At 43.8% G+C, this 26,634-nt stretch overlaps 1 protein-coding gene across 27 annotated transcripts in view; it reads right to left on the bottom strand.

Annotated features, from left to right (window-relative positions):
- ODF2L (outer dense fiber of sperm tails 2 like) overlaps window positions 1-26,634 on the bottom strand; it is a 604,788-nt gene that overhangs the window by 70,489 nt on the left and 507,665 nt on the right. For 11 of the 27 annotated variants that reach the window (XR_014844935.1, XR_014844933.1, XR_002343749.2 and 8 more), the window contains exons 1-6: window positions 15,663-15,835; window positions 8,526-8,695; window positions 6,531-6,648; window positions 3,981-4,040; window positions 3,788-3,859; window positions 3,001-3,117 (exon numbers count right to left, since the gene is read on the bottom strand). Coding sequence is in view for 18 of the 27 variants with exons in the window: in XM_005663730.4 (XP_005663787.3) it covers window positions 3,001-3,117; window positions 3,788-3,859; window positions 3,981-4,040; window positions 6,531-6,648; window positions 8,526-8,638 (480 nt within the window). In the remaining 9 variants the exon portion in view is untranslated. Of the gene's footprint in view, window positions 1-3,000; window positions 3,118-3,787; window positions 3,860-3,980; window positions 4,041-6,530; window positions 6,659-8,503; window positions 8,696-14,016; window positions 14,122-14,903; window positions 14,997-15,098; window positions 15,515-15,566; window positions 15,836-26,634 lie in introns of those variants that run through there. The other 16 variants (XM_085024219.1, XM_013997449.3, XM_085024212.1 and 13 more) reach the window with 11 other exon arrangements.

Raw genomic sequence — 26,634 nt, 5'->3', positions numbered from 1 at the left:
ATTTAAAACAGTTAAGTCTATATAAAACTACTACTTCTCTTACCAAAGACACTAATATTGGTGATTATGGTACAAACACTAATTTCTTCAAAACTTTTTTGATTAACTAGAATGTTTTAAAAATTTCGCATCTAGAATTTTATACATAGTACTAGTTACTACAAATCCTAAAACTATAATTCAGCTGGAGACAATTCAAACAATAGGTACATAAAGTTCAAAGGAACTGGCAGCTTCAAATATATCGTGATGGTTTAGTTCACATAATAAATGCTTAAAGGAAATACAGTCAAAATCCACAGGTCACGACGAGCGCAAATGAGGTAAACGTAAATCATTCATCGCATTTCTGTTTACTTGGATTGAGGAGCATGGCCTGGCAGCTGGAAGAGTTACACCAGGACAATGAAAGTACTGCTTTGCCCAAGGAGGGCTACGTCTGCGGAAGTTATCACTCCAAGACCAAAGAGGGTTAGAAACACCATCACCAGACCCACAAGGGTTGGCAGAGGTGAAGCGCTGCTTCGGGACAGGCTTCCAGCCGCTGAGCTGGACAGCGTTAGCCGGCACGACTGTCTCCTGTTGTCGCTCTTGGTGATAGAACGAGACACACAACATCAGGCTGGGGGCTGATGGCTACGATCCAGAGTGACAACGCTGTCTTCTGCTCAAAGCATCTTAAGACTCTGTATTTAAAGAGATTTGAGTACTAACTCCCTCAGCATTTAAAGACAAGATTTTAATGCTCTACATTTTTTGGAAAGTTGTGTAATACTGAAAAGAATGTAAACTTAGGACAGAATTTGAGTTTTAGTCTTCCATTACTTGGACAGTGATTTTAATAAAAAAAAAATCAAAGGCATCAGTAAAAGATGGAGCTTTTCTACTTAACTCTGTGATCAACAAAAACTGTGTTTCTTAACTGCCACTAAAATTGAGATGAAGAAATACACCTTAAATAAGACCTAAAGACTTGATCTCTTTGAAAACTGACTCAGCAGACTAAGAGAAGCTGCAAAACATTTAAAAACTGTCTTTAAAAAATCTATCTAAACTACGAAATCTCATGAACCACTTTATTTTGGGGAAAATAAGAGCTAAAGTCTGCCTAAGAGAAAAGAAGAACCGCCCCCCCAGCCCTGCAAGGAAACACAGCTGTCACTCCTCAGGAAACCACAGGGTGTCATCCTCCCACCAGGAGAAAGAGCCACACGGACCGTGAAAACCCTTACCACCAGCTGGAGGCTGCCGTCTCCGGCTCCGGCACTGGGAGGAAGGGGCTGGAGCTATCGGAGCAGCTTCATAGTTTCCCAACAACCCCTCACATACGCCAAACAAATGGACACGTATTTAAAGTTAACTATCTGCCTTTTGCTGTTTCCAAAGAACCACACATGCAGCTTATTACAGAGATAAGTATTCTGTCTCTTCTAACACTTGAAAATATTCTAACTCTAAATGCTATATCATAAAGGTCCAGCAAGGGAAATGGGTTCGAAGTATCTTTGGGGTAGCTCTCAGAGAATTAGAATATAACTTAAAAATTTTAAAGACCCAACATAATAAATTGACTCAACAATACTACAAAAAATGAGATTTATACTGCCAATCTTATTTTATTGTGTCTATACTCTAAAAAAACAAACAAAAGACTCGTTAGAGCTAAATAAAAGAACTAAAATCCGACACCCAGTTACTTAATGCCTTAAATTCCAAAATGTGCTTAAGAAGGTAAAAAGTCCACAACCTAATGCGATTGCTGTTCATTTCTAAACAGTAGCATTTTGTAAGGGAATTTAAACTCAAAGTAATAGACAGATGAATGTCATGGCAAAATCTTAGGTTGTTTGGCCTTATAGGTGCTCTTCAAATTATCATGAATATAAAAAGTAACTGTTAACTTTTTAAAAAATATTTAATATTTAATTTTTAACTGAAGAAAATATTTCCAAGCACTTGCCCAACGTCCACTTGAGGACATAATTAAAAACTGTAAGAAAAATAAATGGTAGCAGATGATCTGAGAGGTTACATTACATGCATTCTCTTGTGTTTACCATGACAGAGCCAAGCAATTTCAAATCAAGTTCATTGCCAGCGCCCTAGGACACCAGGGAAAAGAACCCAGGAAATCTCTGGGGGAAAGAGCTTAAAATAAAAAAAAATTTTTTAAGTTAAAAGCACCTGTAGGTAAAGGAGAAAATTTACACCCACATAAGCCTGCTTAATGTCCCTTTGATGGGCAAAAGCTTTATGACTCAGGGGTGCAAAGGCAAAGAGAAACTTAACACACAAGCCCTCATGCTCAGGGGGTACGCTTCTCCTCCGGAAGTGGGAACAGTGCCTCTTTGCCCCTGGCAGGAGATCCTGATGGCAGGAGATCCAGTTAGCTGGTGTCAGACCACAGCAACCTCAGGGCCGTAGCTTCAAGTCACAGGGACGCTTCCACAGGAATATTTATAAACTACTCAGTCTAAGCCAGAGCATCCCCTTGAATTATCCTGCGAAAAAACCGCCTAACAAAGCCTTTGCTCAGTTATCTCAACATCAAAGCCAGGTTAACTGGTTTTAAGGTTGCTACCATTAGTAGCAAACACAGAACAATGAGCGCTGCTGTCTACTTACTAAATCCGCGTGAGACAAGTATGTACATGCGTAGCTGCATGAAAGATGACGGCCGCATACCAAACGCTAAGGTTTTGGTATCTTAATTTTCTCTTTCCTATTTAACAAATTTTCCACAATGAACATAAATTAATAATGGGAGCTCTTTAAAGACGAGCTCTACAAATCCTTCCTAGATTGGTACCGAGACAGCGTTTTTATACTGGAATTTGGAGCCAAATCCTTAGACCAGACGTCTGAAGCCTCAACTATGTATTTCCCATGGCAGCGCATAAACGGAAGTGTTTCAAAACCACTAAATTCCAGAATTAAGGGTGTTACTGTCGTTCATTAATCTTATCACTTAAACTATAAAAATGGATGGGTATTTATAACCTTTATGTATTCTTTTAATTTATCGTTCTCTGCTTCCTTTTTATGAATTTGGAACTGCAGTCGTTCATGTACTACTTCTACTGACTGTGAAAAACGATGCGCCTTCAGAGCATTTGCCTGCAACCGAGAAAACAAAACAGTGTGTTAGTTGCTGTATTTTCTCCACAATGTTAAACTTTACAGGACTTAGACATGGCCTAGGAAGTTGGTAAAGACAAGATGCCATTTACAGAAGAGTCCCAACTCTCCCTCCACTGCCAAGGGACTGTCTCTGTTCTGGTCGCGCCAGTGGCAGGAAGAAGTTCCCAGGCCAGGGATCGAACCTGTCCGTAGCGACAATGCCAGGTCCTTAACCAGTAAGGCCTCCAGATAATCCTCACCAGTGGACCGTGCATAAAACCAGAGGGATGTTTTCTCCCGTCCTTTTTATTTAATAACTTCCAATTATCTCTTTTTAAAAGTTCCTATCTATCCTCCTAAGTAAATTATAGGTATATCTAAAACACTCTGACAAATACCAAAATTCCTTAATTTATAGCCAAACTGAAATGCAAATTTACACATAGGTCCCTAACTTATGCCAAGTACCCTGACTGAAACCCCATAAAAATCTAAAAAGGAGAAACAATTTTAAAAAATCAAGGTGTTATATTTGATTACATAAAACCTATAAAACACTAAACACTTTCTATGTGTATTTCTGACGATATGAGGGCCAGTAGGGAAAGAAGAGAAGGAGGGAATCAATATTAAGGAAATATGATGAATTAAACTCAAAATGTCTTACCTTTTCATTCTGAAACAGACAAGAAAGTTCCTGGATATAGGTCTCCTTTGCAAGTACCTCCTTCTTAAGATTCTTCAGCAAAATAATGTAAAGTTAGAAACATCACAACTTGGATAATATTGGCTTTTTATAAAACCAACCAGTGTACAAACAAAAAATGTTGGAAGAGACAGCAAAGTATAAAAAGACTTACAGCGTTTTCGTTTTCATGATCAGTTAGCTTCTCTAGCAAGCTGGGTAAACAATTCCCTATCTGTGGAAAAAAGATGTTATAAATCAGTGTCCACAAAATATGTTTCTCCACATAAAAAAGCAGAACATGGAATAAGCGTCACTTAAGAAATGAATGTGGACGCTACTCTGCACAGTTCAGGGGATTGTTGTTTTAAAGTTAACCATAGGAAGGCTTCTACCTAAGTGTTCCAAATTAAGCTTTGTCTACAATTTATGAATTTACCAAATTTATTTCTAAGTAAAGCCTCAACAAGTCAATGACATAAAAATCCCCCAAATTTTGAATATAAAGGAGGCTCTGCTTGTAAATAGGTAAAAATGCTATTTGTAAATAGGTAAAAATTATAAGCCACTTAAAGTCTAGCAAAAAGAAATTTTTTTAAGAATTACAATAAATCAGTAACAGAATTGTGTGTGTGTGTGTGTGTGTGTGTGTGTGTGTGTGTGTGTGTGTGTATTGGGGGGGGGGTTGCTTTAACAGCCACACAGGCTAGAGATGATTGGAGCTGCAGCTGCCAGCCTACCCCGCAGCCACAGCAATGCCAGATGCGAGCCACATCTGCAACTACACCACAGCTCACGGCAGTGCCAGATCCTCAACCCACTGAGTGAGGCTAGGGATTGAACCCTCATCCTCATGGATCCTAGTTGGATTCTTTTCTGCTATGCCACAACGGGAACTCCCCATGTAGATATTTTAAATGAGAACACAGAAAAATGGTAATTCATTTCAAGGATCATACATATTATATGATTCCATTTATGAGAAATATTTGAAACCAGCAAATCCACAGCTGCAGAAACAGTAGCTAACAGGCTAAGGAGGGGAGGTGGGAATGGGAAATACAACTGCAAAGGCCAACGGTCTCTTCCTGCAGTGACAAAAACGCTCTGAGGCTGACAGTGGGGATGGCTACACAATGCTGCGAATACACTAAAAAGCACCGAAGTGCACTTTAAACGGGTAAATGGATGGTATATAAATCATACCTCAAAGAAGCTGTTTAAAAAGGAACACATGAATGTATAAATATGAAGTACACAAGGGCTTAAATTCTAAGAGTACTTTTTCTTTTGGCTACACCTGTGGGGCATGTGGAAGTTCCCAGGCCAGAGATCGAACCCAAGACACTGCAGTGACAAGGATGGATCCTTAACCCACTGCACCACAGGGACCTTCTCTAAGAGGATTTTACTGTAATCAACAAAAATGAAGTATAATAAATAGTGAAAGTTTCTGAGATTGAAAATAAAAACATAAAAATGTATTTTCTATAAAAATACGCTGCTTTTGTGAGAAAAAAAATGAACATTGGAAGTAGGGGTTAATGGTTGCTATTTCAAAGAAAAATTCAAGAATCATTTCCACTTCAAATGTATCAATATTTTAATTTTACAGCTCAAGAAGTAACATAACCTTTGAGTGAGAAATGTCACTATTAAAACAGTGCTTAGTATTTCTTACTTGTTGGTATTCTATCTAAGGAGATGGTCTAAAGTTTTACACGTTCAAAAGGCACTAATTCCTGTGTTAATATGTCCTTCCATTTAGAAATCTTCAACTTAGATGCAGAAAGATTAGCCTGACAAGATGTAAGAACTACATATACATTTTAAGACACAGCATTAAGACACTCTAAAATACAACACTACTGTTTAATACCAAAGAATAATTTTTCCCAGTAACACAATCATTCTTTTGCATGCAGTAGCAGTAAATGTGTCAAGTTTATTAACAGTAAAGAGTATCTGTTACATGGTAACTAAAGTAAAATGAAACCAAAATAAGGGCTTGAACTCTAAAGTACTTCAGGCTTTTATTCTAATAAAACAAATAAAATAGAATCTAATTTTTGCCCTTAACTCAAACTTGAGTACACTGAAATTTTAGAATAGTGGTTTCCATCTTGCATGATTCTATAGAAAATAATTATTTCACCTCTAAGAATATCTTCGTTTTATTTATTTATTTATTGCCTTTTCTAGGGCCCCACCCATGGCATAGGGGTCTAATTGGAGCTGTAGCTGTAGCCAGCCTATGCCAGAGCCACAGCAACATGGGATCCGAGCCACGTCTGCGACCTACACCACAGCTCACGGCAACGCCAGATCCTCAACCCACTGAGCAAGGCCAGGGATCGAACCCACAATGTCATGGTTCCTAGTTGGATTCGTTAACCACTGCGCCACGATGGGACCTCCGAATATTTTGGTTTTAAATTCACTCTTGAGAAAGCTGACTCTAGTTGAACTCCAGCTACGTCAGGCACCAAGGTACACAGTTTCTAACTCAGCCTCTCATCAAGTGCGTGCCTGAGATTATCACCAAGGAAAGAACTGCAGTTAATGATACAGGAATCAAGAAGGCTGACGAACCTGCATTTTTACATCAAATACCAGTACGTGAGCATAACCATCACAGGAAGTGAGACCTCAGTCAGGGCAGAGCATCAGCCGAGCTTCTCACTGGGTTACATGCTCACAAGTACTCACACTTTGCCACACCAACCTCTTCAACGGTGTCCTTGATTATCGGCAAAAGCAATTCCACAGAAGGAGCTGCCACCTCGGCTTTCTCAAACGTTGCTTCCAGGTCCGGCTTCTCATTCAGCAGGTCCTGCTTTAGACTAGTGAGATGTGCACCATTAAAGTGTAAGTTAAAGCCATGGCATAAACGAGTTCTGCGTCTCATGCAAACAGAGCACAGCCTGACTGACTGACTATCACCGTCCTGTGTGCTGCTCCGCAGAACGCGACAGCCCACTGTCACTAACGACGAAGGATTTTTTCCTTTGCTTCCGTAGTCTGTCTACAGGGCCAGACAGCTGTCAACACGTGAAGACACGTAAAACACGGCGAGGCCCCACCGCCACCGCGCTGGTGGCTGGTAATCACTCAACCTCCTGTCTCCAGTTGTCAAACCATTTGCGCGAATGTGTTTGTGTCTTTTCTCTTCCCTTCCTTCTTCCTCACTCCAAAACCAAAAGATGTGTCCTCCAAGACCTTCCTCCAAAACCCTTTCCTGAAACGTACTGTTCTGCACAAAAAAATTCCTCCAGAAGAATGTGTAAGCTAAACAAATGGAACTCAGAAAACTGAACCTCTCCAGAGACCTAAAAATCCTTCACATTTGGCTTTATAATACATCAGCATTCAAAACAAAACTCAGAGCACTTGCTTTCTGGCTTATGTTTTGCCTGCAGACACCACTGTGTGCCACTGAGGGACGCCCTGGGGCACAGGGCGCCTCCACGCTTACACCCTGAAATCAGGATGCTTCCCACCACCCTTGTCAGCCTGGAAGCTGTCTTTCCAGCACAGCCCCAAACTTACAGAATGCGGGCACTGTCCTGAAGAGCACCCCAGAGAGGGGGTGCAGCGCTGTTTTAACCCCCAGTGACAGAGGGGCGCAGGGAGGGGTTGAAGGAGCTGGGAAAGAAAGAATGTTTACCAACATTCTAGAAGCAAGACTCCAGCACAGGCTTGCTGTATGTTGTGTGCAGGAGCCCATCACCAACACATTTCATTCCTGCTATAGATGTTCCTGAGAAATACCACATCACCTGCTCTCTTAACAGCAAGGACGACTCCAAGTTAAAAAGTGACTCAGAAGAGTAGCACTTGGAGTCTAAAGAACTTTTGCGAATACCTTCACTAATCTATTTCATTGACACTTTATTTTTCTATAAGCACAAAGTTATGTAAACTAAAAATCTATGTATGATTAAGTCTGAAGGTGCTTTTTCAATATTTATAAATAAAATTTCAAGCCATAAGAAAGCATTGTATCTTTAATTGACGTCTTTTTTCTATTACGGGACATGATATGATAGCTCAGCAACAGTTAACGGGATCTTAGAGGCCATATCAAAAAGCAGATTGTATTCTTAAGCACCACGGGCTTAAAATGATGGGCCAAGGAAGATACTGTCTACAAAAGACAATTCTCATAATTAAAACCACGGACACAAGAAGTCAAGAATGATTATATACGACCAAACATCATCTTCATTTAAACAAGCTAACCTGGAAGCTGAACTAGGCCACACCCAGAGCAACCGTAACGGTATTTTACCGTCATCTGGGGAAGCAATGAATCACACAAATAACCAGTGTCTTCACCACTGTCAAGAAGCAAACTGCGGCAGGCATTTGCTAAAAAGCAGCATATGCCAAACGACGGTGAATTAGGACGCGCTGGCTGTATTTCCGATATTCCACGGTGCGTGTAGCTTCATCTGCCTCAGTTACAGAGCTATGTACTTTACAAATTCTTCCTAGGGAGCTTTTAATTCTTAATTGTTATCATTAAAATTCCAAAATAATTGGCCAAATTCTGCTAAATGGGTACATTTGTAATCAGATTAAATAAATATGAATTAATAGGCTAGAAGGAGGTATTCTCACAAGAATGCTGTGTTTGATTCAATAATTTACAATGTGGACAAAACATGAAACGTGGAAATCAAAAAATTAGGATATTCCCTGCTATTGCTGAAAATACCAGCAGAGATGATTTTCACCGGCACGCTGTGGTAAATGCTCTTTCTCTGGTCCTCTTTCAGAAGCGGCAGGGAGTTCTTCTGAACGACTTCCATCAACTGCAGGCTTCTCCATGAATTCAGCAAATGGATCTATCGGCGGCTTCTACAACCTCTCCGCATAAGCTGAAAGCTAGGAAATATTTCAGGTATTAAAATCATTTCAGTGGTTTCTCTTTTTTCTATTACTATGCTATAAGATAAAAATCCTAAATATGTGTAAAAGTAATATTTCACAGACAAAACTGAAATTATAAACTGCACTCAGGATATTAATTCAAAATAGTATCAAAATTGCATAGTACAACCATTCCATGACTGACAGTTTCCTTACACTTTCCAAAAGGCCTGCTATTTCTTTCTTTCTTCTTTCTGTCTGTCTGTCTGTCTTTTTAGGGCCGCACCTGCGGCACATGGAGGTTCCCAGGCTAGGGGTCTAATTGGAGCTACAGCCGCTGGCCTGCACCACAGCCACAGCAACACCAGATCTGAGCCACGTCTGCGACCTACACCACGGTCTAGCAAAATCATCAAGGCTATATTTTAACAACTCTAACATGTGACAACGTGTCTCCCTTTCTGTTTATATAAAAGCAAATGCTGTATGTAAGGTTTTCTGCATTTTTTCAGGTATTTTACCTCTCTGTAATTTATATTTATATATATATCATAAAACACATGTTCAAGATTTTTCAATACTTTAAGTAGATGTGCAATTATAGGCTGAAAATTTTTCACAGTATTAGCTATTCAGAAATCTTTAAAAATGTCTATAAAAACACATCTATTTTTGTCTATTCCGGAAAGATGGATATTTAGAATACACGCCAATGAAAAGCATGCTCATATTTTTTATATACCAGCAACTCATGTGAAACTAGGACTGCTGAATAAGATAGAGAGAGTCTAAGACAATCTCCTTGAATGTTGCATGCATGCAACATCTGCTATTAGGGCATAACAAATTTTGAGCTATCTGTAGCCCAGAAGAATTGAAAACGTATGCAGACACAAAATCAACTGAAAAACCAACCCAAAGGAGAGGAAGAATATGCCTGGATAAGTCACTGCGATCCAGAGAATTCTCATCTACTGACTGATCCGGCACCTTTCAGCCATCCGTTTGGAGATCTGTTTCTCTGCACCCTGACTCCGTGGCAGCTGCAAGCCTTGTAAAGCTAGGCAACGACTGAAGGAGGAGACTCAAGGCTCAGCGCCGTTCATGCGCATGAGGAACAGACTGCTGCTCTCTACTTGGTCACCCCTGACTCATCTTTCAGGGATCATTAAAAGAAAAATAGGTCCTACACTGAAAATAAAAGTTGAAAACTTAGTATAAGACAATAGGGATCTTCAACTTACAGGAAACACTTTATGAGACAAGATTCAGTTTGGATCAGTATTCTTTCGTTTGTTTTGCTTCTTAGGGCCGCACCCACAGCATAAGGAAGTTTCCAGGCTAGGGGTGGAATGGGAGCTGCAGCTGCTGGCCTACACCACAGCCACAGCAACAGGGGACCTGAGCTGCATCTGCGACCTATGCCACAGCTCACGGCAACGCTGGATCCTTAACCCACAGAGAGGGGCCAGGGATCGAACCTGGCCCTCACGGTTACTAATCAGGTTTTTCCTGCTGGGCCACGATGGCAGCCCCCGATCAGTATTTTAAATGAGCTCTTGCCTGGCTTTGTGGGCTACGGGCAGCTATTTATATAAATTTTCTATAAGTTTTATCACATTTATCATACGTATTTCTGCTTCATCACTTACAAGTTGCTGTGTCTTATCATAAAGGTAAACAAAATTAATATATTGTAAAAATAAGGATTTTAGGATGACTTTTAACCCAACAACAATCTAAAATGTTATCTGTTTCACTGATTTCTCCAAACATGGATACTAGTCAGATAGATTTGTGTCCGCTAAGCCACGACAGGAACTCTGGGGTCACGGATCTGACTAGTACCCGTGTTTTGAGAAATCGGTGAAACAGAGAACTGTATGTGTCTCAAATATTTCCACAGACAGTGTCAATAATCATATTCTCACAACCTAGTAATAAATCTAGAATAAAAATTGTCCCGAGGTTCCGAGGTACCCCACTATTTCTGAGCTGTGACAAAACTGTAACCAAAAACGTGTGTGAACAAGGCAGTAATTTTCTTGAGCATAAAGTCCTGCCATTGTAAAAAAGGCGACCGTTTTGCTGAGCAACACGGATTCTTGTGCGGAAAAGCAGACGTTCCACTGAAATGGAGTTTTAACTAAAGAACAACCCCCCTTGGCTAAGAAGGCAGCTGCAAGCCTTTCCAGCTGTGCTCATCACTATGCCACCCTTCTTGTAATAATGTAACAACTGTGTGCCCTCTGTCCAAGCCAGCAGCCCTGCTAATCAGGTACCCAGCATTGCTGATCAGTCCCGCTTCTGTAACCTTGCTTTGCTCAGTTTCTTAGGGAGGAACACTGTCTGCCTGGGGATGGCAGAGGTCCGTGATGCTTACATGGGAAAATCAAGACCCTGTAGTGTATAGAAGTTACTGAGAACAGAGACCTGGTGCTCAGACTCTGGAGGTGACGCCTCTGAGCCCGCACCGGTGCTGAATAAACCTTGCTTTTCCATGTCTCCCAGTGCTGTTTGTCTCCTTCCGTTGCCATGGTTTTTGCGGTTTCCGCAACACCACAAGACAATGTATTCAATTACGCAGAAGGAACTGCCCACTTACAGATGAGTATACTTTCTAGGACTTGTTGGTGCTGCAGCAAGGACACACACTCTCCACACATGTGCAAAGAACAAACCCCCAAAGCACAGCCATTTGAAAGACGTTTAATGTTCAAAGGATTAAATTTCCCGCATAGAGATGACTTGACCCGTCCCGTCCCCGAAGGCCTACGTGGAGTCTTTTGGCCACGGGATGAGGCGGCTCTGACCCAGCTACGCTCCCCAGCTCTGCTCCGTTTGGGCCGCAGCCCCGAGCCTCCGAGGGACGGGCCTCCGAGGGACGGGGTCCGGGTCCGCGGCCGGAGGCAAGGCCGCTGCGCGCCCACGAGCCCGCTCAGCACCCGGACTCCGAGTCCCCGAGGCGGCTGCACAGAGGCGCTCGGAAGGCCGCTCTCCGCAGACCACAGCACAGGACTCGTGCGGAGTTGGTTTTGCCAAACATCCGTCCTCGGAAAACGGGTTCCCATCAGCTTCAAACAGAGGCCCGCCGCCTGTCCCGCAACATTCGCTGTGGAATATTCCGTGGAGACCACCACGTGGATGCGGGGGTGCTGTGTCCCTCAGCGTCCCAAACGCGAGTCCAGAGGGCACCAGAGAAGGAACCGGCTGGCCATTTGGACTCGAGAGAGAAAACAGGTCCACGAAATCCGGAAGGCGGCAAAGAGCGGAAAGAACCAGAGGTGGAAAACGGAGAAGTAAAGTTTCCCGGACCCGGAAAAACACTTTCTGAAGTAGAGGCTGACTTAGCTAAGGGATTAGCTAATGTCTGTCCAATGAATAAAGGAATCTGAATATAAAAAGGTTGCGCATTGGATAATAGGGGGAAAAAGTTGCCAGCAAGCATGCCTGACTTGTAAATACAGGATACCTACCTATTTGCAAGGCCCACGTCCCCTTCCTTCTCAAAAGGTTCCCTTGACCCATCCAGCCCGCCAAGAACCCTAAATATCTAATGCTATTCTCAGAATCATACCGATTAGAATTGTTCCGTGAATGCTCATGTTAGTTCTCCTCTACACCTGCTCCTAAATCTGTGAGGACAAATACACCCATCACCCTCTGTGCTCAAAAGCTACTTAAGGCAGTGAGAGGTATGGGTTAGGTTCTAGCAGCTAAGTTAGGGTGGCCAAATCATTTATTCTCCAATCTAGAACACGCGTGAGATGAGGCAGGCCCCACAGAGAGCCCACTGACCCAGAAGAAGACTGGACCGAAGATATGCAGAATGTTGTCCTGACCGCGAATAGTCAGCATCCTTTATCAGATAAACATCTTCCTTCCCTTCAGCACAGGAGGACACGCTGCCATTTATGAACAGAGCACTGCCTGATCCTATCAGCTCACTTCACAATAACCCCAACCATGCTGCTATTAACATCGAAAGCTGCAGAAGAGGAACCAAGTTTGAGAAAGGTTAAGCAGCTTTGCCAAGATGACAAGGAAGGAAGCGGTACAGCTCAGTTTGGAACCAAAAGCCCATTGGATACTAAAATATAAGAATCTACACAACCCAAAGTAACATACAAACTTGCCTTAATTTAGTCAGGTTTTAACAACACTTTCATAAATTCAGTTTATGTTAAATGAAAACTGTTTTGTACAGAGAAATGAAGGATGAATAAGACTGCACTCCTTGGAGTTCCTGTCGTGGCGCAGTGCTTAACAAATCCTACTAGGGCCCATGAGGTTGCGGGTTCGATCCCTGGCCTTGCCCAGTGGGTTGGGGAACCGGTGTTGCCGTGAGCTGCAGTGTAGGTCGCAGACACAGCTCGGATCCCACGTTGCTGTGGCTCTGGCGTAGGCTGGTGGCTACAGCTCCGATTGGACCCCTGGCCTGGGAACCTCTATATGCCGCAGGAGCAGCTCAAGAAAAGGCAAAAAGACAAAAAAAAAAAAAAAAAAAAAAAAAAAAAGACTGCACTCCTTGAAGGCACAGACTGCAAGTCTAAAGAGAGAGCAGACAGTGAGCAAACACTAGAATTCAGCGTGCCAGAGTTCCCCTTGTGGCTCTGTGCTGATGAACCTGACTGGTATCCATGAGGATGTGGGTTTGATCCCTGGCCTTGTTCACTGGGTTGAGGATCTGGCTTTGCTGTGGCTCGGGTGTAGGTCAGCAGCTGCAGGCCCATTAAGACCCCTAGCCTGGGAAGTTACATATGCTGGTGTGTGGCCCCAAAAAGACAAAAAATAAAATGAAATCCAGTGTGTCAACGGCTGTGCAAGCGTATGGGAGGATCTTGGGAGACTTCCCAGAGGAGACGGATCCTCAGTAGAGTGCGGCCGACAGGTCTGGGCTTGGCAAAGGGAGCAGAAGAAGGCCCTCCAGGCAGAGGGCAGAGTACAGCAAGAGCAGGGTGTCCTGACAGAACATTTCAAAGGCACGGGGCAGAAGATGAGAATGGAAACACTGAAAGCAGCTGCTGTTTGCCGAGCTCCAGAATCTGGGCTTTTTCCTAAAGGTTAAGACATAAGGAAATTATGTAATTTTAAGCAGGGGACTGACAAGTCAGAAGGGCACCTTTAAAAGATGAATCCAGTGATACTGTGGAAAAGGGACTGGGCAGATGGAAGAGAGCAGAAGCGGTGAACCAGGTTAATAGGGTCCTGAGAAATCTAAACTCGTTCCCATGGTGACCAAAACATGAAAACCAATGAAGGGATACAGAATGAGAATGCAGGAAGAGCAAGAGATCAGAACAGAAAGAAGCAATCAGATTTAACCCTTCATTTACCCATGATCATCTGAACGGATTGCTTCACACCTAAGTTCCAGAAAATGACAGCTTATCCCTTTAAGTACCAAAATTAACTTAGACCAGTTTTAAAAGGATGTATTATTTCTTCCTTCTCAGAGTTCAGGTAAACCAAGCATAGTTTAACCATCCAGCAGCAGCTTATTAAACGGGGCCAGACTCATCAGTTTTCAGGCCTTATGAGCCACCTGACATGCTGGGCCTCAAACCTTTAAGCCAAGGCCATGGTGAGGTGTGGGCAGAATGAAGTAGATACACTCACAGGTGGGGTATTTTGTTTGCTTAATTTCGGGCCCCTCTCTGTCACTCTGTTGTGGCTGCTTTACCACCAGGCCTTCTCTTTAATTTTTTTCATCTTAAAAAAAAAAAATTATCCTGAGTCGACCATCATTCCTGCAACGACTTGCAGGTTTGAATTGTGTGCATAGAGCCAACTCTCATCTTCAAAACAATTCTTCCAAATCCACTCTTTCCAGAATTATTACAAATCTTCAATGTAGTCAAAACTGGATTGAGTTCTACTAAACTGGAGCCCAAGGGAACAGTCACTGACTCCTAACAGCACTGTGCCCAAGGGGTGGATGCTGTGCCAGCTCCGTGGGTCTCATTCACCTGTACAGACGCAGCACGGGCATTAGCAGAATGTAAACAAAGCCGTTTTCTCATACCTTCAGATGTTTGAGGTGCAAAAACTATGCTGTTAATACACAACAATTGTGAAGTTAGAAGAGAAGCAAAAAAATGGGTATCTGCCTGTTAAGAACCATGACAAACGTGACCGTTTGCCAATCTTACTGCAGGCAGAAGGTAGCAAACTCATGTTAAAAGCAGTCTTTCTGCAGCCTCTTCCTTTAACCATAACTAACCAGGTGGTGCTTAAAACTATTCCGAGAGCCCCGTTCGTTCACAAACACCTGGGACCTTGCTGGGTGTGAGGTGAAAGGCGCACGGTGTCTGCAGGCACTTTATCCCAGGACCAGCCGGTCCGGCTGCGGTTTCCCCCTGCTGACCACCCACTCGGAGCCGACACTGCTTCCCGTAAGCCCGTGTATTACACCCACTCGAAAGCGGCTGCTTCGGTCCTCGTCTGCAGGGAAGGAAACCGGGGCCAGGGCGCAGCCACACACTCTGGGGGGTTTTCGATGGAACCCGGAGAAGGAGGGGTCTCCTGAGCCCCTTGACTGCGGGGCCCCGGAGTCCAGCGGGGCACGGAGCCCATGTGATGCGGCGGCCCCTCAGAAGCCAGCGCAACGCCTGCGAGCACCGTCGGAGAGAAACGCCGCCGAGCCCCGCCCGCTCCCGCTCCGACGCGCCCAGCTCGGCCGAGCCTGCCCCGCGGACGCCACCGTCCCCGCCGCCTGTCCCCAGCGAAGGCTGTCGCGGGGGGCGCGAACTACCAGCAGAAGCGGCCGCCGCCCCGGGGGGCGCGAGGGCCCCTCCCCCGGACTCCGGTAGCCCGGGGTCACGACCCCGCGCCCGGCGGCCCTCCCACAGCGCGCCGACGCCCCCGCCGCTGCGTCAGCACGTACCGTGACGTCACCCGCCGTCGCCCCGCAGCGAGCCGGCCCGCGGCGACCGCGAGGCCTGCGCTCCGCGGACGTTAGTGCCAGTCCCCGCGCGCGTACCTGTGCGTTCCGGGTGCGGGCCGCGGCGCCATGGACGAGGCAGGGCTCGAGGCCGGAGAAGGCGGCTTCCTACCCCCGCCGGTAGCGGGAGAAGGGCCGGCGAGGCGCCAGCGAGACCAGGACGGACTTAGTAACCAGCCAGCGGCTTCTCTGGCAACGGCCGCCCCGCCCCTGCCGCCGCTCGCAGCTGGCGCAGCCTATTGGCCGAGCTCGGGACAGCGAGGGCGGCGTGCGCTGTGATTGGCCGGAGAGGGGGCGGGGCCCGGGCAGGCCACGCGTTCTCTCTTCGTGGCTGCTGGAGCTAAACCTTTTCCACTCCCTCCCAACCTTCTGTTTCACGGGAAGGGCTGCACCTGTGTGTGGTTAGCAAAACTCTTAACAGAGCTCAGCAGGAAAGCGAAATAAAGCCGATGGAGTCCGAATTTTATGACACTTGGCCTGGAACTGCCCTGCTCTTGCATTTTAAAGGGAGAGATTTGTAAAAGCCAAGGCAGCCACAGCTGGAAGAAAGCTCTTCTGAACGATTGGTGCCACTCTCTATATGAAGTCCTTCCCTAGGCCTCTGATTTCTCCTGTTAAATGAAGGGGCCAGGCTGTGCTCTCCAAGCCACCTTTCCCATCTCAGATTGTATCTGTGCCACAGCCAGCTGATACGGTTTATAAAGTGAACATAACTAGATTCTATTTGGAAAAGTTTTAAAAGAATTTATACAATGCCTCAACCTAAAGTCAGAAATTAAAATTACATCACGTTAGGTTCACAAATAGAGCAACTATCAACTGAGCAGTTGCACCACAGCGTACCTCTTCCTAGTTTCACTAAAGAGTATTTTACATTGAGGATCCAGCAGAGCTCTGCCCTTCCCAGCGCTGTGATCATCCAGCAAAAAGTTCACAACACGTATAACTTCCACACATGCAAATGTTTTTTTGTTGTTGTTTGTTTTGTTTTGTTTTTGCTTTTTTAGGGCCATTCCTGTGGCATATGGAGGTTCCCAGACTAAGGATCCAATCGGAGCTGCAGCTGCTGGTCTACACCACAGCTCACAGCAATCCCGGATCCCTAACCCACTGAGCGAAGTCAGGGATCAAACCTGCATCCTATGGATACTAGTCGGATTCGTTTCGCTGCAGCACAACAGGAACTCCCACACATGCAAATGTTAAAAAGCACTGGGGCTGTGGATCTAGTATCTACTCTCTTCACTGATGAATCTTGACCTTTGGCAAGTCAACTAATTTCACTTGGCTCGTCTTCTCCTCTAAAACACACACACACACACACACAAAAAGGAGGAGGATAAGAGCAGAGTTGGGGCAAGGAACATAATTCTGAGGTCCTTTCCAGCACTACGCTAGGATTCTAGTTAACCTTGCTAACTTGTCATAATTAGAAAAATAATTGTATGCAGAACTAGGCTCTTGTTATTAAAATACTTATTTTAGTAGAATAGCATTGATTTTAGAAGTTACTACCTTTGGAGTTCCCATCATGGCTCAGCAGAAAGGAATCTGACTAGTATCCATGAGGACACGGGTTCAATCCCTGGCCTCGCTCAGTGGGTTAAGGATCCGGTGTTGCTGTGAGCTGCGGTGTAGGTCACAGATGTGGCTCAGATCCCAAGTTGCTGTGGCTGTGGTGTAGACCAGCAGCTGCAGGTCCAATTCAGCCCTAGCTTGGGAACCTCCATATGCCATGAGCGTAGCCCTAAAAAGACAAAAAAAAAAAAAAAAAAAGTTACCACCTTTATAAGATGTTCAAGAGGAAACATTCACAAAAACCTCAAAATGGTTATATAAGATTCTGAAATTGACTATTTTAACTGTATTGTCCAGGTAAAGTAAAAATAGCATCACTCAGCCTCTAAATCTAATAGAGTCCTGAAAGCTGGTTGGTTAGTGAACTTTTTTGGCCAGAAAGATTCCTTATTCCATTTTTACATTAATGGGGAAAAAAATATTCATTCCAGCCCATCTCCAAACTCCAATTTCCCCAAATATCATTAAACACTTGACCACCTATGAAACAACCCACCAAGAATTTCTGTATAATTTAAAGCAGAGGCCTGCACACTTTTTCTGTAAAGGACCACAGAGTAAATATTTTCAATTTCGTGAGTTATACAGGCTCTGTCATACTTCACTCTGCCACTGTTTCCTAAAAGATGCCATAAGGATACATAAACGCATGCTTTGGCTGTGTTCCAGTAAAACCTTATTCACAAAAATAAGTACCAGGATGGATGGATCTGGCCCACGGAACATAGTGTGCAAACCTCCAATATAAAGCATTTAAAACATCAGATGCCACTTGAGTTGTTTCCATGTCCTGGCTATTGTGAATAGTGCTGCAGTGAACATGCGGGTGCACGTGTCTCTTTTAAGTAGAGTTTTGTCCGGATAGATGCCCAAGAGTGGGATTGCGGGGTCATATGGAAGTTCTATGTATAGATTTCTAAGGTATCTCCAAACTGTTCTCCATAGTGGCTGTACCAGTTTGCATTCTCACCAGCAGTGCAGGAGGGTTCCCTTTTCTCCACACCCCCTCCAGCACTTGTTATTTGTGGATTTATTAATGATGGCCATTCTGACTGGTGTGAGGTGGTATCTTGTGGTAGTTTTGGTTTGCATTTCTCTTATAACCAGCGATGTTGAGCATTTTTTCATGTGTTTGTTGGCCATCTGTATATCTTCTTTGGAGAAATGTCTATTCAGGTTTTTTGCCCATTTTTCCATTGACTGATTGGTTTTTTTGCTGTTGGGTTGTATAAGTTGTTTATATATTCTAGAGATTAAGCCCTTGTCGGTTGCATCATTTGAAACTATTTTCTCCCATTCTGTAAGTTGTCTTTTTGTTTTCTTTTGGGTTTCCTTTGCTGTGCAAAAGCTTTTCAGTTTGATGAGGTCCCATGGGTTTATTTTTGCTCTCATTTCTATTGCTTTGGGAGACTGACCTGAGAAAATATTCATGATGTTGATGTCAGAGAGTGTTTTGCCTATGTTTTCTTCTAGGAGTTTGATGGTGTCCTGTCGTGTATTTAAGTCTTTCAGCCATTTGGAGTTTATTTTTGTGCATGGTGTGAGGGTGTGTTCTAGTTTCATTGCTTTGCATGCAGCTGTCCAGGTTTCCCAGCAATGCTTGCTGAATAGACTTTCTTTGTCCCATTTGATGTTCTTGCCTCCCTTGTCAAAGATTAATTGACCATAGGTGTCAGGGTTTATTTCCGGATTCTCTATTCTGTTCCATTGGTCTGTCTGTCTGTTTTGATACCAGTATCACACTGTTTTGATGACTGTGGCTTTGTAATATTTCTTGAAGTCTGGGAGAGTTATGCCTCCTGCTTGGTTTTTGTTTCTCAGGATTGCTTTGGCGATTCTGGGTCTTTTGTGGTTCCATATAAATGTTTGGATTGTTTGTTCTAGTTCTGTGAAAAATGTCCTGGGTAATTTGATAGGGATTGCATTGAATCTGTAGATTGCTTTGGGTAGTATGGCCATTTTTACAATATTGATTTTTCCAATCCAGGAACATGGAATATCTTTCCATTTCTTTACATCTTCTTTGATTTCTTTGATTAAAGTTTTATAGTTCTCGGCATATAGGTCCTTTACCTCTTTGGTCAGGTGTATTCCGAGGTATTTGATTTTGTGAGGTGCAATTTTAAAAGGTATTATATTTTTGTATTTATATACACAATGGAATACTACTCAGCCATAAAAAAGAATGACATAATGCCATTTGCAGCAACATGGATAGAGCTAGAGAATCTCATACTGAGTGAAATGAGCCAGAAAGACAAAGACAAATACCATATGATATTACTTATAACTGGAATCTAATATCCAGCACAAATGAACATCTCCTCAGAAAAGAAAATCATGGACTTGGAGAAAAGACTTGTGGCTGCCTGATGGGAGGGGGAGGGAGTGGGAGGGATCGGGAGCTTGGGCTCATCAGACACAACTTAGAATAGATTTACAAGGAGATCCTGCTGAATAGCATTGAGAACTTTGTCTAGATACTCATGTTGCAACAGAAGAAAGGCTGGGGGAAAAATGTAATTGTAATGTATACATGTAAGGATAACCTGACCCCCTTGTTGTACAGTGGGAAAATAAAAAAAAAAATAAAGTTGATAAAACATAAAAAAATAAAATAAAATAAAACATCAGATGCCTAATGAACATTAAATGCATTAGTGGGACATCTGTGTGTAGGATGCGACAATGCAGTATTGGGTGAAAATTGTGTTTTTCTTCTTCGTGGCAACAAATGTATACTCTAATGTAAAAAATAACAGTGAAATAATAGGTTAATAAAAATGAATAGCAATACTTAGCAAAATTAAAAAAAAAATAGTTCAGTGTGGAGTTCCCACTGTGGCTCAGCAGTGATGAACCTGACTGGTGTCTATGGGAATGTGGTTCGACCCCTGGCCTCACTCAGTGGGTTAAGGATGCGGTGTTGCCGTGAGCTGTGGTATGGGTCACAGACATGGCTCAGATTCCATGTTGCTGTAGCCGTGGCAGAGCCCCGTCTGATTCAGCCCCTAGCCTGCGAACTTTCATATGCCATATGCCCTGGATGCAGCCCTAAGAAGATAAACACACACACACACACACAAACATTCAATGGTATAATAAACTGTTTCCAAAGATGGCCTCCAAATAATTCTTCTCCTCCCTGCACACACATCACAAATGGAGTCTATTTCATCTTGAACTTGAGCAGTAGAATGTAGTAAAAGTGGTCTTAGGCCAGTTCTAGACCTTGGCCTTGAGAGAATTAGCAGGTTCTGCTTCCATCGCTTGGAAAACCAGGTACTGTAGAGAAAACCCAGTTTCCCAGAAGAGAGGGGAACCCATCCAGGTCCCAGCAGTTTGAATCCCTCACCTGAGGTGCTAGACCTGTGAGCCAGTTGACTTTCAAGGTACAGCCTTGTTCCCTGGGGAATGCAGCTGTATTGATGACCCTGCTGATATGCTGATCCAAGGGGATGCAAGGTGAAATAACTTTCATTCTGAGGGAATAACCGAGTATATCCTAGACCACTGGACTCAAGAAATTTAAATGAGGTAGCAGAACCTTGAACTGCCATAGAGTTTATCCCCCACCCTGAACTGCATGTGTTCTGCAAATTATTTTTTGTTTGTTTGTTTTCTTTTGCTGTGTTATCTTCGTGGTTTGAAACAACAACTGTATTACTTGTTCAGAACTACTTTCAGAAGTTGAGGCAGGGTCCAGTTAGATGGTTTCCTTCCTCCACGTGGCAATAGCTGGAGTCTCCCATTAAGCTGCAACCAGATTGCTGCTGAGGCTGGAATATCCAAGATGACTTTATGTGGCCGGCGACTTGGTGGGTGCACTCAGGAGACCAGGACCTCTTCCACTCTGTCTCTGTGGCTCTCCATGGGACCAGGCTGAGCTTCTCTTGATGGTAGCTGCATTCCAAGGGCAAGTGTCCTGAGAACAAAGACAGAAGCTGCAGATCTGTGGCCACAGAATCACTTGTGCTGCATTTTCTTGTATAAGAAGCTCCGCTCGAATCTGAGGGAAAGAGTAAAGCATCCACCTCTGACTGGGACAGTGCAAGGTCCACAGCATCTGTGGGAAGACAATTTACTACACGAGGCATCTCTGGTGTTGCTGTTCCTGACCCCCAGGTCCTATCAGCACAATATCATAAATGAAGTGACAAAAGTGATGTCCCATCAGGTGATGAAATCATCCTGGTTCCTGCACACTGAGTTGTGACAGGGAGCTAAAGAATTAATAGAGCCTTACATTTAATAAAGCAATGCATTCTCCCACAGTCTCTCTTTTCCAAATAAAAGTGAATAACTTTGGTCGTTCCATGTATAATGGGTTGAGTAAAATGCATCTGTTGGCGTGATATCCACACTAAGTGCGAGGAGTTGTGCTCCTTCGCCTGTGTCAGTATTTTAGATGACCCGTCTTTACACAGGCCAAGCAGCGGATTAAACAGGAGCGTGGTGAAAATCACCACCCTGCATCTTTCGAGTCTTTGACTGGTGGCACGAATCTCTAGAATTTGCCCAGGAATAAGACGCTGCTCTTGGTTTACTCTTTCCGTAGACAAAGTAGTTCCAGAGGCTGCCAACTGCTCTTCCCATTTTATTAGCCAGGAGTTAAGAAGCCAATGACAAGAGGTTGTAAATCTCCATTAAGGTGATGAAGTCCAGGTTTCTCTTCCTCGGATCAATTTTTCATTCTACAGATCAAGCAGGATCCCGGTGGGCTGTGCATCCATTTCGCTGTAGGGACACCAGGATCAACTGTCCACTGCTAAAGCTCCCTCTTAGTCAAAAGACTGCAGGTACTGCTCTGGCCCTGCTGCCTATTCTATTGAATCAATAACCTAAACATATCCCAACATCACATTCTCTTGATTACTGCAGCATTGTGTAAGTCTTAAAATTAGACAAAGTCCTCTTTAGTAAGAGTGATTGTCCACAGGTCAAGTCAAACAAGAATTGAGCAAAGTCCCAGGGAACAGACAGGCATGACTCTTACTATGAGTGTTAGTGGGTGTCTCAGTCAGCTTGGGCTGCTGAAACAAACATACCACAGACTGGGTGGCTTAAACAACAGAAAGCTATTACTCCCAGTGCTGGAGCCTGGGAAGTTCAAGATCGAGATGCCAGCTGATTCAATTCCTAGTCTGAGTTTTCCTCCTGGTTTGCAGATGGCTGCCTTTTTGCTGTGTGCTCACGCAGGAGGGCGGGAAAGAGGAAGAGAGCTTTCTCCTGTCTCTTTATCAGGACACGAAGCCCATAATGAGAGGTCCGCTCTCATGACCATCAGGTAACTACACCTCCCAAAGGTTCTGTCTCCAAATATCATCACATTGAGGATCGGGGTTTTCAAATATGAACTTGGGGAGAACACAGAACATTTAGCCTGTAGTGGTGGGCAAGGAGCTACCTGTTGTTGAAAAAGAGGTCACTGCTTTTCAGAAAGGCAACTGCCCCAGGTGTGTACTAACTAACTAAACTATTGGTGGCCAGGCTGGGAATAAGCCTGGGTGAGGCTGAAATGGGTTGTCACATAGCATAACATGTTGGTAACATTGTGTAACATAGTGGGAACGTAATGGTTAGCAGCAAGGGCTTTGGAACCAGGCCAATCTGTTTCCATGTTTTCTAGTTACAAGTCTTGGGCAAGTTAGTTTACTTCTCTATTTTTCTTTTGAAAAATTAAAGAGTAAATCTACCTATCTGACAGAATTGTTGTGATGACGGGGTCATGTATGTAGAACATATAGCCCTTTCTCTGATAAATCTGAAGTATCCTCTAAATGGTGGGTATTAGCAAACAATGGTTGTTTTAAGGTGCAAAGCACATGATATACAATTAGAATGATTGTCTTTCTCTTTTTTAAAAGAATGGATTTTTAGAGCAGTTTTAAGTTCACAGCAAAACTAAGAGGAAGGCACAGACTATAAACTTGCTGCCGCGCACATGCATAAACTCTCCATCATCAACATCTCCCACCAGATGCAACATTCGTTGCAACAAATGCACCTATATTAACACATCATTGTCCTGGTGGTGTGCGTTCCACCGGAATGCCACAAATGCATAGTGACGTGCAGGCACCATTCTACTGCCCTGCCGTAGAGTTTTCACTGCCCTGAAAATCCCCTGTGCTCTGCCTGTTCGTCTCCCTCCCCTTCCAAGGCCTTAACCACCATTGGTCTTTTCACTGCCTCAGAGTTTTGCTCTTTCATATATTTGGACTCATATAGTGTGTGGCCTTTTCAGATTGGTTTCTTATGCTGAGTAATATGCATTTAAGTTTCCTCCATGATTTTTCAGGGCTTGACAGCTCATTTCTTTTTAGAGTTGAATGTTTTCCTATGTCTGGATGTGCCATAGATTAGTTATCCATGTGCTTACTGAAGAACATCTCAATTGCTTCCAAGTTTTGGCAGGTATGAATAAAAGTGCTATACACACCCAGGTACAGGTTTTATGTGGACGTAAATTTTCAACTCCTTTGAGTAAATGCCAAGGAGTGACATTGCTGGATCTGATTATCTCTTTTCCACAGAAGTTGGCGTCTTCAGACATGAACTTAAAAGGAAAAAAGATAATAGCATGTGTGAATGCTCTTTTCCCTCTAAACTAGGAATGATCTTGGTAATTACCACAACCTGCAAAAATCCAGTTAAGTGAACACTGTCGCCTTTAGCCTAAGTATTAACATACACTAAAGAAAAGCAATTCATATATGGGGCAAATAGTATATTATATTCCATAGCCAATTTTTATGTATTTATTTGTCTTTTTGCCATTTCTTGGGCCACTCCTGCGGCATATAGAGGTTCCCGGGCTAGGGGTCCAATCGGAGCTGTAGCCACCGGCCTACACCAGAGCCACAGCAACACAGGATCCTAGCCGCACCTGCGACCTACACCACAGCTCATGGCTACGCCAGATCCTTAACCCACTGAGCAAGGCCAGGGATAGAACCCGCAACCTCATGATTCCTAGTCGGATTCGTTAACAACTGCGCCATGACGGGAACTCCAATGCTATTTTCTGTATCAGCTGCAAGAGTGTTGGCAGGAAGACCAGGCTCCCTCCCCAAGGATGGCTTAGAGAACCTGTGTGTTGCTCCCCTTACTCGGTAAGAGAGGCGCTGCCCTAGGGCTCGGCTGACCGGGGTCTGAGCAGCGCAGCCCTGCCTACCTTTCTGCTCCGCTACCCTTCACTCTTCAGCTGCCCTCCTCGCCCTCCATCCGACGGCCAGAGGCCCCCTCAGCCTCTGGCACCCTGACAGGAAAGAGCTGCGGGCTTTTCCTCCACCCTTCTCTTTCTTCAGGAAGGAAAATCTTTGCTGCGAATGATCCCAACACCACCACCTCCTTCTCCTTCATGCCCCTCCTGCTAGGGGGCTAATCTACTCCTCGGATGATTAGCTGGGACAGCTTACATGGTGCCCCAGCCTGATGGAGGCTGGGAAAAATAAGCAGCAGGCATTTCTGACCTCTGAAGTGGAAGACAGGCTCTGCCAGAAAGAAAGAGAAGGAGCCTAATTCTCAGGTAGGCAATTAACAGTGCCCAAGCAGGTGCCAACCGCACTGGAGGAAGCCCGTAATTCATATGGATTAGTATTTATTAAACTCTGACTCTCGACCTAGACATGGCTGTAAATACTTTATGTACTATTTAAATTCTACGGATGTAGAAACTGAGGCATGGAGATGTTTAATAACTTTCCTAAGGCCACACAGCCAGTAAAAAGCAGAATTGGAATTTCAATCCAAGTAGTCTAACTTCAAAGTCCAATCACGAAACCATCTAACCACTGCTTCTAATAATTATTGCAATGTAGGATTAAAGATGAATGCCAGTAAAAACTTATAATTAAAGACAGAAGTGGCAGAAAATTTCAACATATTCTTAGACTCTGGAATTTTAATGTTTTTGGCCTTCATATCCCCTGCTTAATAAGAAATCTACAACAATGACTCACTGCTGTATTCTATTACAATAACTCATCCGTGTGGAGATAAAGCACATATGATATAGTGATATTTAAGATAAATTATAATACTAGAAAAATTCTTTTATTCTTGATTAGAAAAGACAAAATGCTTCTTGAAAGGTTTCTTTTCAAAGTTTTGTCAGAGTCTCATCACCATTGCTTTAAAAATATTCTTAACATTTTTACAATATGAGCCTTTGCACTTAGCTAAAAGTATATCATCTATTGCAGGCTTTTTGTTCTTAAAGTTATTGTATTTTTAATAACCAGTTACAGCATTATTAAGAAGTGATTGATTTTTCCTTTTTCTCTAAAGAATTCATACTCAAAAAAACCATCCCATTACTTTTTTTTCTTAATGACTGCACCCACAGCATATGCACGTTCCTCAGCCAGGGGTTGAATCCGAGCTGCAGCTGCGGCCTTTGCTGGCAGCTGTGGCAATGCGGGATCCTTTATGTCACTGCACCCAGCCAGGGATCGATCCTGCACCTGTGCAGTGACCCAAGCTGCAGCAGTAGGGTTCTTAACACCCTGCACCACAGCAGGAATGCCTCCCTTACTTTCTAATAGAGAAAATAAATAAATAAAACAGCTATGTATTAAAAGAGGCACACTAATACTGTTTTTAAGTTGCCCCCTAGTCTTTTTGAGAACAGAGAAAGGCAGAGGAGAAATATGGAGACAGGCAGAGGAGACACGAAAAGAATTTACAAGTAACAAGGAATAAAGAAAGCAGATCTCAGTTTAAGCAGGTCTTCATTGGCATTTTCAAAAAAGCCAAAGCCCAAACTCCTGAAATAATCCCAATGGGAGGTTATTCAAAAAACTGGGATCCAGGGAGGTTGCGGGAGCTGTGGACCATGGGATGAATGCTGAGACCTTAGCTCTGCCCAGCTAGTTTCGGGGGAAAGAGCAACTCTAGGGAAGAGAAGTGACAGGTCACAAGAAAAGGAAGGTAAAAGAATTCGTATTTTGACTCTGAATTTAGAGGTGAAGTCAAGATGAGCTGGCGTGTTTGAAGCTTTCCAGATAGATGGTGCCTCAGCCAGAGCAGTGTGAGAGCTGCCAGGGGCCTGGATCTCCGAAGAGGTTTAAACATCTGTGGTGAAGGGGGGCCTCTGACCCTCCAGCCCTGTGTGGTTCTGGGTGGTGCCGGGATTCAGGGCCGGTATGGGCTCAGGCTGAGCCAGGCAGGGATTCTGCTGTGCTGGTTAGTTGGCTGGATTTGCTCTTGAAAGTAAGAAAAAGAGAGCGAGGAAGAGCCCTCGGGATAGAAAGAGGCCGAGGCAACCTGGGCGAGGGCGTTGCTGTTGCTCCACAGCGTAGAAGATTGTCTTTTAAATGCGGATGCCCTCAGTGATGTAAAAACTTTCTTTCCGCGGGGACGTAATTCCTCTTCAGCTTCCCCTGTGAACACTTCAATAAGGTCTACATTGCTTGGTTTCTTTAGAAAA

Source organism: Sus scrofa, chromosome 4, assembly GCF_054392235.1.
Source record: "Sus scrofa isolate SSC_HxYL_T2T_F1_AM1 chromosome 4, Sscrofa_HxYL_maternal_Yorkshire_Landrace_v2.0, whole genome shotgun sequence".
In the NCBI taxonomy this organism is placed as follows: domain Eukaryota; kingdom Metazoa; phylum Chordata; class Mammalia; order Artiodactyla; family Suidae; genus Sus; species Sus scrofa.
Note: the sequence above shows the minus strand (reverse complement) of the source record. Positions and strands in the feature narration are given on the sequence as shown.